Raw genomic sequence first — 14,723 nt, 5'->3', positions numbered from 1 at the left:
GTATCCAAATTAATATTGTGGAGAGAATTCTAGAAGGAGATTTTGTTGGTTTTCTGGATAGGGAAAGATAATACTTAATTCATCATTTGGATCAGTATGTATTCTTGTTTTTGTAATTAAAATTCTACAGACAATATCTTAATTTATTATTTTTCCTTGTTTTTTATTTTCTTACTGTTGAAAACATTTTCTTCAGATCCTATAGAACTTTAACAGCATGTTAATAGTATAATTTATCTACTAGGCGTAGTTCCAACGTCAAGAAACTTGTTTCTAGAATGAGAAAACAACAAAAAAAGTAAGAATAAGTCAATCTACCACAAAACCAGAAATAAGAATAAAAATAATACCAAACCACTGATAATGAAAGAGGATTTAGGAACACAGATTATTTTTTTTTGAAGCTGGCTAACAGAACGCAAAATGTCTGATATGGAAAAGTTAAAGGGAATTCTGCGATTATTTAGCCTGAATGGTGCAGAAGTGCTTAAGAGTTAACTTGATTACATTATTATTACATAAATATTTAAATGAAGGGGGATATTGTGCTCCTTTTTTGAATAACAGGATAAGAAAAGGGCTTTCTATGTGCAGGAGGGATGAACATTGAAAATGAAACTTGATTATCCACTAATAAAATAGTGCAAGAAGATATTGAGATAGGACATTGAATTTCCAGCCTTGGTGGACCATTAGGACCAGAATAGTCAATACTTTTCCTGAATGGTTTAAGCCAGGTGTCACAAACATAGGGTCATGTAGATAACATAAGGTTTGAATCAGTTAAGTACAAGACAATTAGAAATGATTGGGGGTCTGTGAATGTTGGTTGTTATTCTCCTGCCAGAGATTCACTTGCCAGGAATTTATTTGATTATTTCTCCTAGAGAGTTAACATTTAAAAAAATTTGGATCTAAAACTTGGAAAAGTAGGGTGAAATTTAGCCATATATTACTGTCATAAATCCAATTAGATCAAACTGTCATTTTCCACTTAGCTTCAGTTTTGTAGAGTTTCTGTATTAATATTTTATTATAATAAATTTTCTAGTGGTGGGTTAACTTGAATAAGAAAGTCATTTTATCAAAATGTAGCAATGAGATGGATAATTAGCCTTAAATAAGTATTTTATGTTTCATTTCATTCTTTATACATTTTAGTCAATTTTTATAAAATGTTTTAGGACTACCAAAGACCAAAAAAAAAACCCCTATACTTCAAAAAGTGATTATCATTATAATTAATTTATTTCACCCATCATCATTTTTTACTTAAATTAACTGTGGAATGTTATCTTGGTTTATTTTTAGATTTAAAATTTTTATTCTTTTTTACTCCTAGTTTTAGTAAATTTTAAGCAATAATTCGTTTTTCTTCTAATAATAATCTGTGCCTATACATTTTTTTTCCTTTTGAAACTTTGAAGAACTATACATATATAGTAGTAAGGTCTGAGTTAGGCAGAAGTTTGAAGTATGTCTAGAATTTTCTTGATTTTTCCTCAGATAAAAATTTGGACTTGCCTAAAATTTCTGTACCCTTCTCTGACGCACAATCATCTTAGTCTTCATTATTCTAGTTAGTTCATAACCTGTTTTTGTCTATTGAAGCTTACTTATATTACATCCGTTTACCTCTTTACCAAGTTAATAATCTGATGAATCAAGTCTTTGCTCAATTATTCATTGATTTATTTACTCATTTAAGAAGTGTTGAGAACCTCCTATGAGCTAGGCATCAAGGATAAAAAGAGTAAGATCAGGTTTCTCTACAAGAGATTCGATTTGGACAGTGATATACAAACTAAAGAAATTAATTAATTCAATAAATATTTATTTGGTACCTGCTGTTTACCAGGCATTATTCTCCAGTTATGGGCTTGCAGCAGTGAGTTAAATAAGCAGCTTTCATACCCTTGTGAAGCTCATATTCTAGTGGGGGAACTGACAGTAAAAAAAACAGGTATATAACACATCATTTAGAGATCAGTATTTGAAGAAAAATAAAGAATAGAAAGAGATGGGCGAGGGCTTTGGAGCATAAATCATTCCACAGAGTTGCCCTCCTTGAGTTAAAAGGAGCTGGTCTTTTGTACTCCTGCACTAATGAGTCATTGGTGGCTCTAGTCAGTCTAGAGCAGTTCTCTGGTGAAGCGGGAGCAGCTCTCAGCCAATAATAACACCTGGAGGGATGGGTGCACTGATCCTGTAATGAGGATCTGGGTGGGACATCATAGTGTCCACTAAAGCAGGATGTCTTTTCTCCCCCCACCCCCAAATGAGTTTTGTCATAATTTTTCTTTCTTTTTTTAAATTTATTTTTGGCTGTGTTGGGTCTTCGTTTCTGTGCGAGGGCTTTCTCTAGTTGCGGCAAGTGGGGGCCACTCTTCATCGTGGTGCGCGGGCCTCTCACTATCGCGGCCTCTCTTGTTACGGAGCACAGGCTCCAGACGCGCAGGCTCAGTAATTGTGGTTCATGGGCCTAGTCGCTCCGCGGCATGTGGGATCTTCCCAGACCAGGGCTCGAACCCGTGTCCCCTGCATTGGCAGGCAGATTCTCAACCACTGCGCCACCAGGGAAGCCCCATAATTTTTCTTGATGCATTTGCAAAGACTAATGCCAACCTGTAGCAGTACTTAAAAAAGAAAATTTACTAGAGTAAGGTAAAATAAGTATGTGGTAGTGCCACAAAAAGATAAATAAATTAAACGTATTTTAAAAACAAGAACCAAATGGAATACTGCTTCTGGGAGTTTTAATTTGGATCACTAGATTTAGAAATTTCATAGTTTCAGCTCTTTTAAATAGATTTATTAAGTGTTTCTTATTTAAGAAGAGACAATGAGGAGGCGGACAAAGAGCATGGGTTCAAATATGACCTTAAGCATTTATTAGCTGTATAACTGTGGACATGCTATTTTGCTTTTCTTTAATTCAGCTTCCTTTTCTTTAAAATGAAGCAAATACTACCTGTCTTAAGGAGGTTTTGATGAGGACTAAATGAAATCATATGTGTATAATATTTTACATAATATATATTTTTCTCACCTGTATACATGCAGAGAATCTGATATATAAGAAAATAGTTGTTCATTCTCTTCTAAGAAAATATAAATTTAAGAATTCTAAAGTTTGCTATTTAAATTTCATGGTATGTTTTAAAGCATGAAGTGTATTTTTTATATATCCCTACATATAAAACAATTTTTTCAAGTCTTTCAAATATTAGTGAAGTAAGTACTTATCAAGCTTGGAACTTTTACTTCTCAGATAGTCTCTTAAAGTAAGATTAGGGGGCAGAAACCCTAAAAATGGCTCTCAAGATGCATGTATAAAAGGAATATTTCATAAATGCTTGAAATATTTTTAGGATTCATCACCATATTTATCTTCACTGGAAAAAGGATAAGTTATTTTTTCATGTTCACCTTAAATCTTGTTTTACATTGTATCTAATGACCTTGCTAAATTCACTTATTAATTCTAATGGTTTATAAATTCTTTTAGGTTTTCTAAGTAAGTAATCATACTGTTTGTGAAAGTGGCATTTTTGTTCTCATTCTTTATACTTTCTATTTCATGTTCTTACCTATTTGTACTGGCTAAGACCTTCAGGACCATGTTAAGTGCCAGTAGTGATAATAAGTGGTCACATTCTTCAGTCTCAGGGGGAATGTTTGCAGTCATTCACCATTTAGTATGATGTTTGCTGTAGGCTTTTTATTTTTTTATTTTTTAAAATAAATTTATTTATTTTTGGCTGTGTTGCGTCTTCATTGCTGCGCACGGGCTTTCTCTGGTTGCGGTGAGCAGGGGCTACTCTCTGTTGCAGTGTGGTGGCTTCTTTTGTTGCGGAGCATGGGCTGTAGGCATGCAGGCTTCAGTAGTTGTGGCTCGTGGGCTCAGTAGTTGTGGCTCACTGGGTCTAGAGCGCAGGCTCAGTAGTTGTGGTGCATGTGCTTAGTTGCTCCGCGGCATGTGGGATCTTCCCGGACCAGGAATCAAACCCGCGTCCCCTGCATTGGCAGGCAGATTCTTAACCGCTGCGCCACCAGGGAAGTCCTCTATAGGCTTTTTAAAAGATACGCTTTATGATATTAAAGAGCTTCTCTTTTATTTCTTGTTTTGTGTAAGTTTTTTAAAAAATAATGAATGTTGAATTTTATCAATTGGTTTTGTTTCATCTATTGATAATATGATTTATTTCTTTTGTTACATGGTAAATTATATTGATTTTCATGTGTTAAATCATTTTTGCATTTCTGAATTAAACCACCACTTGGTCCTGATCTATATATTGGTAGATTTGATTTTGCTAATATTTTGTTTAGAATTGTTGTACTTATGGCAAAAGAGAGGTCTGTAACATTTCTTTCCTGTAACAACCTTGTTGACTTTTGTTATCAAGCTTATGCTGTCTTTAGAAAACATGTTTGGAAATGCTTCCTATTCTTCTGTGGTCTGGAACAATTTGTGTAAGATTGATATTATTTCTTCCTTAAATTGTTGAAATCATCTGGGCCTAGAGTTTCTTTTGTGGCAGAGTGTTTTTACCTCATATAAAAAAGTTCAAACATACAGATATTTAACATAATTTTACATTTAACACATGTATATCCACTACTTAGAATCTTGTGTTAACATTTTGCTATAATTGCTTTATTACATGTGTGCCTTCACTTCCCTCTATCCATCCATCATTTTGTCTTATTTTTTTAATGCATGTCAAAGTAATTGGATATATCAGTATGCTTTCCTCTAAATATTTAAGCATGAATATCATTAAGTAAAGTTGAATATTTTCTCACTTTTTTCTTCTGAAGTAAAATTTATATGCAATATGATGCATAAATCTGGTGTGAACATTGGCTGAGTTTTGACAAATGTATGCATATGTGTATCCCAAGCTCCCTCAAGATAACAGAATATTACCATCATACTAGAAAATTTTCTCATGCCTTTTCTCAGTTAATTCTCATATGTATCCCTAAGAGACAACCATTATTCTGATTTTTTTCTTACCATATATTACTGCATACATTTTAATGTAAGTTTCTTTCACTCAACATATTATATTTTGAGATTTATCTGTGTTGTTGAACATATGAATAGTTCATACCTTTTTATTGCTGAGTAGTATTCCACTGTAAGAAGATCCCACGGTTTATCCATCTTCCTGTTGATGGGCACCTGTGCTAGTTTTTGGCTGTTATGAATAAAGCTGCTATGAAAATTGTTGTACTAGTCTTTTTAAGCACATATGTTTTCATTTCTCCTGGGTAAATATGTAAGGGGTGGAGTCATATGTTAGGTATATGCTTAGTTTTATAATAAACTCTCCAAAGCAATTGTACCATTATACTCCTAAAACAATGTATTAAGAATTTCAGTTGCTCTCCATCCTGGTCAATATTTGATATTGTCAGGCTTTAAAAAATTAGCTCTTCTGGTGGGAATATAGAGGTAGCTCGTTGTAATTTGTATTTACCCAATGACAAAATGTTGAGCTCCTTTTATATGTGTGTTAAAAAAGAAGATATATCTTTTTTTTAAAAAGTGTCTATTCAAATCTTTTACACATTTAAAAATTGAATTGTCTCTTTATTATCGAGTTGTAGGTATTTTTTATATATCTTGTATGTTTATTTGTGTTAGATATATGTTTTGTGCATAATTTTTCCCAGTTTGTGATTTGTCTATTCATTTACTCAATGTTATTTTTGATGAGCACATGTTTTTTTACATTCTAATGAATTTTTATGGTTATTACTTGCTGTGTCTAAGAATCCTTTGCCTGCCTCTAAATAATGAAGATATTCTCCTGTGTTTTCTTCTAAAAGCTTTATGATTTTAGCATTTATACGATGTTTGATGTTTGATTTACTTTGAATTAATTTTCATGTGTAGTGTGAGGCACAGACCAAGGTTAAGTTTTAAAAAATGGATATGTATTTGTTCCACCACCATTTGTTGAAAAGACTTTCCTTTACCCATTAATGACTTTGTTGAAAACAAATGACGGTATTAAGTATAGGTCTTTTTCTGCACTAGCTATTCTGTTCCATTGATCTATTTGATGAATCTTACAACAGTACTATACTGTCACAATTACTGGAGCTTTATAGAGTGAGTCTTGATTTTGGGTCTTATAAGTGCTTTAGCTTTTTTTGGTAGTTTCCAAGATTGCTTTGGATGTTCTAGGCTCTTTGCAGTACCATATACATTTTAGAATCAGCTTCTCAATTTACACACAAAAAAAATGCCTGCTGAAATTTGGTTGAGATTGTATTGTTTCTTTAGAGCAATATAGGGAAATTGACAGTTTAACGATATTGAACCTTCCAATCTGTGAACATAGTATATAGGCATACCTTGTTTTACTACGCTTCGCTTTACTGTGCTTTGCAGATATTGTGTTTTTTACATATTGAAGGTTTGTGGCAACCCTGAGTCGAGCAAGTCTATTGGCACCATTTTTCCAACAGTATTTGTTCACTTCATGTCTCTGTCACAATTTGGTAGTTCTTGCAATATTTCAAACATTTTCATTTTTTATTATATTTGTTATGGTGATCTGTGATCAATGATCTTTTTTAAAATGGAGGTATGATTTATACAATATTATATTAGTTTCAGGTATACAGCATAGTGATTCAATATTTTTACAGATTGTACTCCATTAAAAGTTACTACAAGATAATGGCTATAATTTCCTGTGCTATACAATATATCCTTGTTGCTTATCTATTTTATGCACAGTAGTTTGTAAGTCTTAATCCCATACCCCTAATTTGCCTCTCGCCTTTGGTAGCCACTAGTTTATTTTCTGTATGTGATCAGTGATCTTTGATGTTATCACTATAAATTGCCGAAGGCTTGGGTGATGGTTAGCGTTTTTTAGCATTAAAGTATTTTAAAATTAAGGTATATACAATACATTGTTTTCTCAGACATAATGGTATTGCATACTTAATAGACTACAGTATAAACATAATTTTCATATGCACTGGGAAACCAAAAAATTCGTGTGACTCACTTTATTGTAGTATTTACTTTTCTGCAGTGGTCTGGAACTAAACCCACAGTATCTCCGAGGTGTGCCTCTGTCTCTACTTATTTAGGTCTTCTTTAATTCTTTTTAAAGCAACCTTTTGTAGTTTTCAGTGTCTTTCGTTAAGGATTTTTGAGTCGATGTTCATGAGATATGTAATCTGTAATTGTCTTTTCTTATAATCTCTGTTAGATTTTGTGATTAAGATCATGTTGCCCTCTTAAAATGTGTTGGGAAGTATTATTTTTATTTTCTTAAAGAATTTTTATAAGGTTGGTGTTTTTCTTAAATGTTTGCCAGACTTCACCAGTGAAATAGTCTGGCCCGGTACTTTTCTTTGTGGGAAAAGTTTTGATAAATTCAGTTTCTTTAATAGAGATAGAGGTAGTTGAGATTTTCTGCTCAACTTTGTGTTTCATTAAGTTGTATTTTTCAAAGAATTTGTTTCATGTAAAATGTTAAATTTGGTGTAAAGTTGTTTGTATATCTTCCTATTTAGAAAAAGGCTTTAGTATCTGAAATGATGTCCCCTATTGCATTCCTGATATTGGTAATTTCCATCTGTTTTTCTTGATCAGCCTTGCTACTAGGTTTTTCAATTTTGCTACTTTTCAGAAATCCATTGTTTGACTTTGTTGATTTTATCCATTTTGGATTTGTTTTCTGCTTCACTCATTTTTACTCTTTACTCTTTCTTTCCATTTACTTTCTTTGGATTTTGTTTGCTGTTTGTTTTTGAACTTCTTGAGATAGAAGTTTAGCTATTGATTTTGACCCTTCTGTTCTAATACTGCATTTAAGGTATACATTTATTTATAAACATTGCTTTAGTTACATCCCATATGTTTCTCTAAGTCATTTTTTCATTATCATTCATTGCAAATATTTTTAAATTTCCATTGTGATTTATTTACTTTTTTTGACTCATGGGTTATTTAGAAGTGCATCACTTAATTTTCAAGCAGTAGGGGATTTTCTCCATTTTTAAAAATTATTCACTTGTAATAATTTGCATTGTAGTCAGAGAATATACTCCCAAAGAGTTCAGTGCTTTGAAATTTATTGAGACTTGCTTTATAACCCAGCATATGGTCCATTTTGGTATATGTTTTGTGTATAGTTTGTGTATTCTCTTTTTATTTGGAAGAGCATACTGTACATATACTTTGTAAGTCTAGTTGGTTAATTATGTAGTTCTAATCTTCTATCAATATATCTTAAGTAAATTTTTTGTCTGCTTGACTTGTAGCTATTGACAAATGTGTGTTAGTCTCCCATGTGATTATGGATTTGTCTGTATCATCTATTAGTCTTGGATATTCTTGCTTTATATATTTTTAAGCTTTGTTGTTGGGTCCATTGAGGTTTAGAATTAGGGTATCTTCTTGTTGGTATGACTTTTTAATTATTAAGAAATATCTTTCCTTGTCTACTTTGTCTGATATTGGCATAGCTATGCTAGCTTCTTTTTAATTGGTTTTTGTGTAGTATATCTTTTCTCATCATTTTATATTTAATCTTTCTGTGTCCATAAATAGTCTTTTAGTAGAGTATTTAACATAATAACAGATATAATTTAAGTTTAAAGCTACCAACATACTATTTGTTTTATATTTTATCCACAGGTACTGTGCTTTTTCTCTCACTTCTTACCTTCTTTGGTTCAGTCAGATATTTTAATCATTCTTTTTCTCACATCAGTTAGCTTTTAATGGCTATCCTAGAAATTACTACATGAATTTTGAGTTGTTGCAGTCTAGTGTAAATTATTACTTCTGCCACTTCCTGCACAATGTAGACAGATATCTTGCACACTTTAACTTCGTTTACCCCACTCCTCACTTTTCTGTCATTGTCGTTATGCATTTAAAATCTCTATATATTTTAAACTTAACAAGTTAGTAATGTTATTTTTTTTACAATTATTGTTCATTCTTATTTGCCAATATGCTTACTTTTCTATGGCTCTTCCTTTTTGCATTTCTATGTTTTTTTCTAGTATCATTTTCCTTCTGTTGGAAGAACTCCCTTTTAGTATTTCTTTTACTGATAAATTCCTTGTTTTTGTTCTGAAATCACCTTTATTTCATTTTCATTTTTCAAAACATTTTAAACTGTGAATAGATTTCTTGATTGGCACCTCTTTTCTTTCAAAAATTTTAAGCAGTCATTCCATTGTCTTGTGCCATTCAGCATTTCTATTGAAAGTTATCTCTCAGTCTGTTGATTGTTGCTTCTTTCAGTGTGTTTATTTTTTCCCTAGCTGCTTAAAGATGTGGCTTTATGTCTCATCAATGTTAGGAAATTCTTGATTGTTGTCACTTCAGATAACGTTTCTTTATTATTTTTTCTGGGATTTCAATGATATGTATGTTAGAACCTTTCAAAGGATTCCATATGCCTCTCATACTCTTCTGTAGTTTTCAACCTTTAATTTCTCTGTGCTTTGGTTCAGAGATTTTCTATTAACCTCTGTTCTAATTCACATTTGCTCTGTTCAATCTGCTGCAGGTGCCAAGTATTGACACTTGGGAAATTTTGCTGTGCAGAGCAAGGATATAGGAGCAGTAATTGGTCCTTGTGGGAATACAGAGAGGGACTTAACTTATTTGTTTTTGGTTAAGACATACTAGCATGTTTATGTTATGACTGGAATGATTCAGTAGAGAGAAAAAAATTAAAGCCACGTGAAAGAGAAAAGGAAGATGATTTTTAGATAAAAGTTCTTGAGGTGAGAGAGGACATAATCCAAAGCACAATCAGCAGGATTTTCCTTTGATAGGAGTGGGACATACAGAGGTTAGTAGTATATCTGTATACTGATGTACTCATATATATTAGTAGTCTTGTGAGGTGGAATTCTGGCTTGACCAATGGGAAATAGGCATCTATTCTTAAGTTCTGAACTCTTAAACTTTGGGTGTGTGTATTGAGCATATGGGAAAATTGTCCAAGAAATGGAGAGCCTGGTGGAAGGGTAAACTGTATTTATACCTACCTAATTGTTTTCTATTTCTGTGTACCCTCAGTGATGTCTACCTTTGTCTCTTAGGGTACTCAAAGTATTATAGTATATTTTTAAGAAACAACATAAATGTTTAATTAAATTAAATTATTTAAATAAATGTTTCTCTCATGTAGTTAAAATTTCTGTACTATAAACAGAGTAGTTAATTCCTTATAGCACATTTAAAATTAATTCTTAATAGTATTTTGAATAGAAAACCAAGTTTTCTAACGTTTTCCCACATTTTCTTTTACAGTTTTGTGAATACTAGACTAGCACAACCATGTTTCGGAATAGTCTCAAGATGCTTCTTACTGGAGGGAAATCAAGTCGTAAGAACAGATCAAGTGGTGAGTGACTCTGCTACATTTATTCCGTGTGATGTTTTAGAAAAGAAAGTTCTCTTAGGGATCTGAATTAGTGCTACAACACTTTATATATTTATTTATTAAATGGCTTATTTAATTTAGAAAAAAAGAAAGTGTACGTTCCTGTAGGCTGTCAGACTCTTTATTAAGAGGAACACTTGATGAACACTCATCAGGAATAGTCAGGTAAAGGAAGAGTTTATGAAAGAAAAATATTTATTTCTTATATATGAGAGTATAATGCTTTTGTGAACTATGTATTAAAGACTTTCTAGACCTAAATTTACTTTTGAATTAACATGTGAAATTATTTCAGTCCTAGATACTCTTTGGGGAATGAGACTAAAAATAATAGAAACTGTCCTCAAAGGGTTATACAGAAAGTGAAATATAAGTTGAACATTTTTCTAGTCATTAAAATAAAGATTTTTTTAAAAAAACAAGAGTGTAATTCTTAGGCTTTTAAGGTAAAAACAAACCAAAACTGTATAGATACTTTTTTGGGAGAAATGTTGAAGATTAATGTACTAAATGTTTGTTTTCTGCAAATGGGTTGTTGGTATTTATCATGTTCTTTTCTTTAATTGAAGTATAGTTGATTTACAATATTGTGTTAGTTTCAGGTGTGCATCATAGCGATTCAGTATTTTTGCAGATTATATTCCATTATAGGTTATTATAAGATAATGGATATAATCCCCTGGGCTATATAGTATATCCTTGTTGCTATTATATCCTTTTAATCTTTTCAATTTCCTAATTTTTATGCATTTTACAAGTTTTCATAAGTAGTATTATGTTCATTATCATTCTCTTCAAAATGTTTTTTAGCTCTCTTTGTGATTTCTTCTTGATCCATAGGTATTTAAAGTATAATTGTTAATTTCCAAACAGTTGATGATTTCCTGGTTATCTTATTATTAACTTAGCTTAATTGTACTCTTATCAGGGAACCTATCCTGTATTTTATTCTTATCATATTTATTGAGATTTCCCTTACAGCTCAGCATATGATCAATTTAGTCTAATGTTCTAGATGCACCAAATAATGTAGATTCTGCAGTTATTGGGTGTAGTGTGGGTCCGTTTTTGTTAATGGTAGTCCTCAAACGTTTTATATCCTAACTTATTTTTTAAAAATTATTTACTGAGAAAGGTGTGATTAAATCTCACACTTTGATTGTAGAATTGTCTATATTTGAAAGATATCTTATTAGATGCATTGAAATTTAGACTTACTATATCTTCCTGGTGAATTAACTGTTTTACCATGATGAAATGTCCCTCTGTATTTTTAATAATGCCTTTTGTTTGAAAGCTGACTTTGTCTAATGTTAGTATAGCTATACTAGCTTTCTTTTGATTAGTATTTATAAGGTATAATTTGTTCCATTCTTTTATTTTCAACATATATATCTGGTTATACTGTTAATAGCACATAGTTGAATTTTCTTTTTTTATTCATTCAGACAAGTTTTTCTCTTAAGGGAGATGTTGGTTCGTCTACAGTAATTCAACCAGTGATACATTTGGGTTTAAATATAACATATTGCTGTGTGTTTTGTGCTTGTCCTGACTGTTCTATGCTTTTTCTCTCTCCTTTATTGCTTTATTTTGGATTGATCAAAAGATTTTTTACATTCCACATCTCTCCTTATTGACTTGGAGATTATATACTCTTATAATTCATTCAGTGGTTAGTTTAAAGATTAAAACATCAATCAAAGTTTGGTATCAATTGGTACTTTTACCCCCTTCCTGGACAATGGAAGAGCCTTATAATCTTTACACCTATATGTATTTAAACACCACAAGACATTATTATTGTTTTATATAGTCACTGTTGTTTGGGTTTATTCACATATTTGACATTTTTATTGATATTCGTTCCCTCCTGCTTCCTTCACTTTCTAGATGGGATCACCAAATTTCTTTTTGTTTGTAGAATACCCTTTAAAATTTCCTTTAGTTGGGATCTTGATGTGGTGATTTTACTTTGTGTTTAGTTATCTGAAAGTGTCTTTATTTTGCCTTTATTTTTGTAGGATGTTTTTGCTGGGAGTGGAATTATAGGTTGGCAGTTATTTTCTTTCAGCACTTTGAAATATTGTTCATTGTCTTCTGGCTTCTTGAATTATTTCTGGTGAAAAGTCAACTGTCAGTCTAATTGCTCCCTCTTTAAAGGCAATCTGTCGTTTTTCTCTTTGTTTTTAGTTTTCTACATTTACATTGATGTGCCTAGGAGTGGTTTTCTTTTTAATCTGTCTTTGTTTCTCTTCTATTCATTTATGTTTGTAGGGTTTTTTGAATCTGTGGCTTGATGACTTTCATCAGTTTTGGAAAGCTATTACTCATTATCTCTTCAAATTTTATTTTTTTCCCTTTTTTCTCTTTCTCCTTTCTTTCTAGGACTCCAGTTATGCATTTGATAGACTACATGCGTGTCATCTATGTCTCTTACACTCTCTTTCTATTCTTTTGTCTCTATATGCTTTATGTTGGATATTTTCTTTTTATCTATCTTATAGTTCACTAATTCACTCTTCATTGGTATATAATCTGCTCTTAACCACATTCAGTTCTTAATTTTAGTTTTTGTATATTTCAGTTCTAGAACTTCCATTTGCTTTAAAAAAATTTTTTTTAATTTGGAAATACTTTTTTTTTATTAATTTTTTTTGGCTACGCTGTGTGGCTTGCAGGATCCTTGTTCCCTGAGCAGGGATTGAACCCAGGCCCTTGGCAGTGAAAGCACAGAGTTCTAACCACTGGACCTCCAGGGAATTCCCAAAATTTGGAAATAATTTTAAGCTTACTGAAAGGTTGCAGCAGTAGTACAAAGAACTCCATATACCCTTGCACAGATTCATGAACTTTTCACCGCACTTGTTTGATCATTCTCTCTCTATAAGTACACACGCACAGTGTCTCCGTTTCTCCCCTACTTCACCCTTTCTCTCTCTCTCACTCTTTTTTAAATCACTTGAGGGTGGGTTAAATACATCATGCCCCTTTACTCCTAAAAATTTCAACAGGTATTTCTTAAGGAAATTCTTTTTTATACCACAGTCCAGTTATCAACCTCAAGCAGTTTAAGATTGATATAATACTTTTATCCAATCTACCATCTATTCTCCAAGTTTTGTCAGTTTACCTAGTAATTTTTTAAAAAAGAATTTTCCCCCTTCGTTTCCAAGATCCAGTCTAGAATAAGGTATTATATTACTTGTTATGTCTTTTTACTCTCATTTAATTTGAAACAGTTTCTCAGCCTTTCTTGACATGTTTGAAGAATAACTAGAATGCTCCTAATTTTATATTTGTTCTGATTTTTTTTTAATGATTAGATTCAGGGTATGTTTCTGTGGTCTGAATGTTACATATGTTCTTTTCTTCTTGGGTTATCACAGCTGGAGGCACATAATGTCCATCTGTCACTCATTAGTGATTTTGATGACCAAATCAGTGTACTGTCCAGTTTCTCTGCTATATAGATACTAATTTTCCCCTTTCAACTTAAAAACAGTCTGCAGGTAGACACCATTAGGTTCTTTTTATTTTTTTCTGTTCTTTGTCAGTACTATTCTCAATCTTGTCTCTTATCTTTTATAAATATAGACCTACTATATTTATGTCTATATTTTTCTGTCTAACTCTAAATGTGTGTTTCTGTTGGTTTTTATTAATAATTTTATTTCCTCCTGTGCCTCTTTTTATTTTTTTTTTCCATGAGCTTTTCATTTTGGGTTAATTTTAGTTTTACAGAAAAGTTGCAAAGATAGTACAGAGAATTCCTGTATATCCTTTACCTAATTTTCCCAACTGTTACATCTTATATTACCATGGTGCATTTGTCAAAACTAAGAAACCAACATTGGTATATTGCTATTAACTAAACTCCACACTTTTATTTGGATTTCATTAGCTTTTTCATTAAACTCCTCATTGTGTTCCAGAATTGAATCCAGAGAACTACATTGCATTTAGGTATTGTATCTCCCCAGACATTAACTGGATTTAGCAGAAGACGAATAATAGTTGACGTCACCCCACTGGTCACTTTTTGAAAGACACACACACACGCGCACACAGAGTAACTCATACATGTCAGAGATCCAAGCTGCCTCCACATTTGACACTTAAAGAAATGGTTTATCCAAAATTTATTTTCTGGTCAAGAACTATGATTTCCGTAGACACCTACAGTTGTTCACTTTTAACACCAGCAGTAGGATTTTCTGTCACTTCACAACAACTAATCCATATAAAATAACTAGTAGAAAACAGTAAAGCCAT

The 14,723-nt window shown here is 32.0% G+C and overlaps 1 protein-coding gene across 6 annotated transcripts in view; it reads left to right on the top strand.

The window, feature by feature from the left end:
• Positions 1 to 14,723, top strand: part of TANC2 (tetratricopeptide repeat, ankyrin repeat and coiled-coil containing 2) — a 358,004-nt gene that overhangs the window by 28,791 nt on the left and 314,490 nt on the right. For all 6 annotated transcript variants that reach the window (XM_059909100.1, XM_059909099.1, XM_059909098.1 and 3 more), the window contains exon 2: positions 10,316 to 10,409. In XM_059909100.1, the coding sequence (XP_059765083.1) occupies positions 10,343 to 10,409 (67 nt within the window). In that variant the 5' untranslated portion in view covers positions 10,316 to 10,342. The remainder of the gene's footprint in view (positions 1 to 10,315; positions 10,410 to 14,723) is intronic.

This window comes from Balaenoptera ricei, chromosome 20, assembly GCF_028023285.1.
Source record: "Balaenoptera ricei isolate mBalRic1 chromosome 20, mBalRic1.hap2, whole genome shotgun sequence".
Taxonomy (NCBI): Eukaryota; Metazoa; Chordata; class Mammalia; order Artiodactyla; family Balaenopteridae; genus Balaenoptera; species Balaenoptera ricei.
This window is presented reverse-complemented; position numbering and strand designations above follow the sequence as displayed.